The 1,529-nt window shown below is 41.3% G+C and overlaps 1 protein-coding gene across 1 annotated transcript in view; it reads right to left on the bottom strand.

Moving 5' to 3' along the window:
- MAP7D3 (MAP7 domain containing 3) overlaps positions 1-1,529 on the bottom strand; it is a 54,670-nt gene that overhangs the window by 10,422 nt on the left and 42,719 nt on the right. The window contains 1 exon segment of the mRNA XM_015424029.1: positions 1,151-1,331. Coding sequence (XP_015279515.1) covers positions 1,151-1,331 — 181 coding nt within the window.

Below are 1,529 nucleotides of genomic sequence, written 5' to 3'. Positions count from 1 at the left end.
ATTCTGTTCTGTTTAAACAAGGTATATCCTTCAATCACTGTGCTACATATATGAGACTCATCCCACCAAGTCTCAGTGATACCTATCAGATCATACTTACTTTCCACTATTTGAAGTTCAAGTTCCTCCTGTTTATTTCCCATACTCTGTGCATTAGTATAAAGACATCGCAGATTACAGACATCCTTTCCTACCGTAGGTCCCTTCGATTTTACATTAAAATTACTGAACTCATCTCTCTCCCGTTCATTTATTCTCTGGTTTATAAAATTACGCATAGGTTGGAGAGAGTGGACCAAGATAATTTTTTCTCCCTCTCCCAAAATACTAGAACTTGAAGGCATCCAGTGAAGCTGATGGGCAGTAGGTTCAGGATGGACAAAAGGAAATACTACTTTACACAGAGAGTGATTAAAATGTGGAATTTGCTGCCAGAGAATGTAATGACGGTCACAGGAATAAACAGGTTTAAAAGGGGTTTAGACAGATTCATGGAAGATAAACCTATCAATGGCTACTAGCCATGGCAACTGTGGGGAACCTCCCCACTCAGAGGCACTAAACTTCTGAATCCCAGAGCCAGGAGGCAACATCAGCGGAAGGCCTCAGCCTCTATGTCCTGTTGTTAGCCCTCCAGAGGAACTGGTTGGGTACTGTGTGAGACAAGATACTGGACTAGATGGATCACTGGTCTGAGCCAGCAGGGGTCTTCTTATGTTCTTATGATACCCATTTCAACAAAACTCTCAGGGTTTGGGATAAGTAGCCCTCATATTTAAACACACACACGCAACTTGGTTTATTCTTTAAATGCCACCCCGCAGAATTAGACACAAAAGTATGTGTTTATCAACAGATATTTTTGCAATGTGAAGTTATCACTATGCTTTGTTGAATGTTGCAATTAAAAATGGAACTAAAAATCGACATTGACACTGCAAAGTCAAGGACAAAGGACCATTTAAGGAGATTCAAGGCAACAGTAAGAGGAAGCACTGCCTGTTGAGTCAGACACAGAAGACAGCCTCTTGCAGGATAGTGAAATTACCAGGACACAAATGTTCAGTATTCCTAAAGCCACTTAAAAAAAGAAGGAAAAACACCCAATTTCCCTAGCCCTGCCTAACTCCACTGCTTTTAGAGATCAAACCTGCTGCTGAAGCTCAGCCAGCTTTTCCTGTTCCTCTTCCTCCCTTCGAACTCTCTCCTTCTCAGCCAATCTTTGCTGTTCCTCTTCTTCTATCTTCCTTTGTTCTTCTAGCTGGCAGAGCTCATCTTCTCTCTGTGCCTGTTCCTCAAGTGCTTTCTTGGCTATTTCTTCTTTTTTGAGCCTAAGAATCCCAAAAAATTGGATACAGATCAGATCCACACCATTTTAATCTGTCTTGATTAAGTGTATTGAAGAGAGGTCTCCAAATGTACTTATTTATGTGGTACTCTGGGACATAGAACTCTGGCAGCTCAATACTGGACAAACAAGGAAAACAGAAAGAACCAAGATGTTCCTGTTTGGCTCACTTGTAGCAGAT

The sequence above is a fragment of the Gekko japonicus genome, unplaced genomic scaffold (genome assembly GCF_001447785.1).
Source record: "Gekko japonicus isolate JY-2015 unplaced genomic scaffold, Gekko_japonicus_V1.1 scaffold575, whole genome shotgun sequence".
Lineage (NCBI taxonomy): Eukaryota > Metazoa > Chordata > Lepidosauria > Squamata > Gekkonidae > Gekko > Gekko japonicus.
This window is presented reverse-complemented; position numbering and strand designations above follow the sequence as displayed.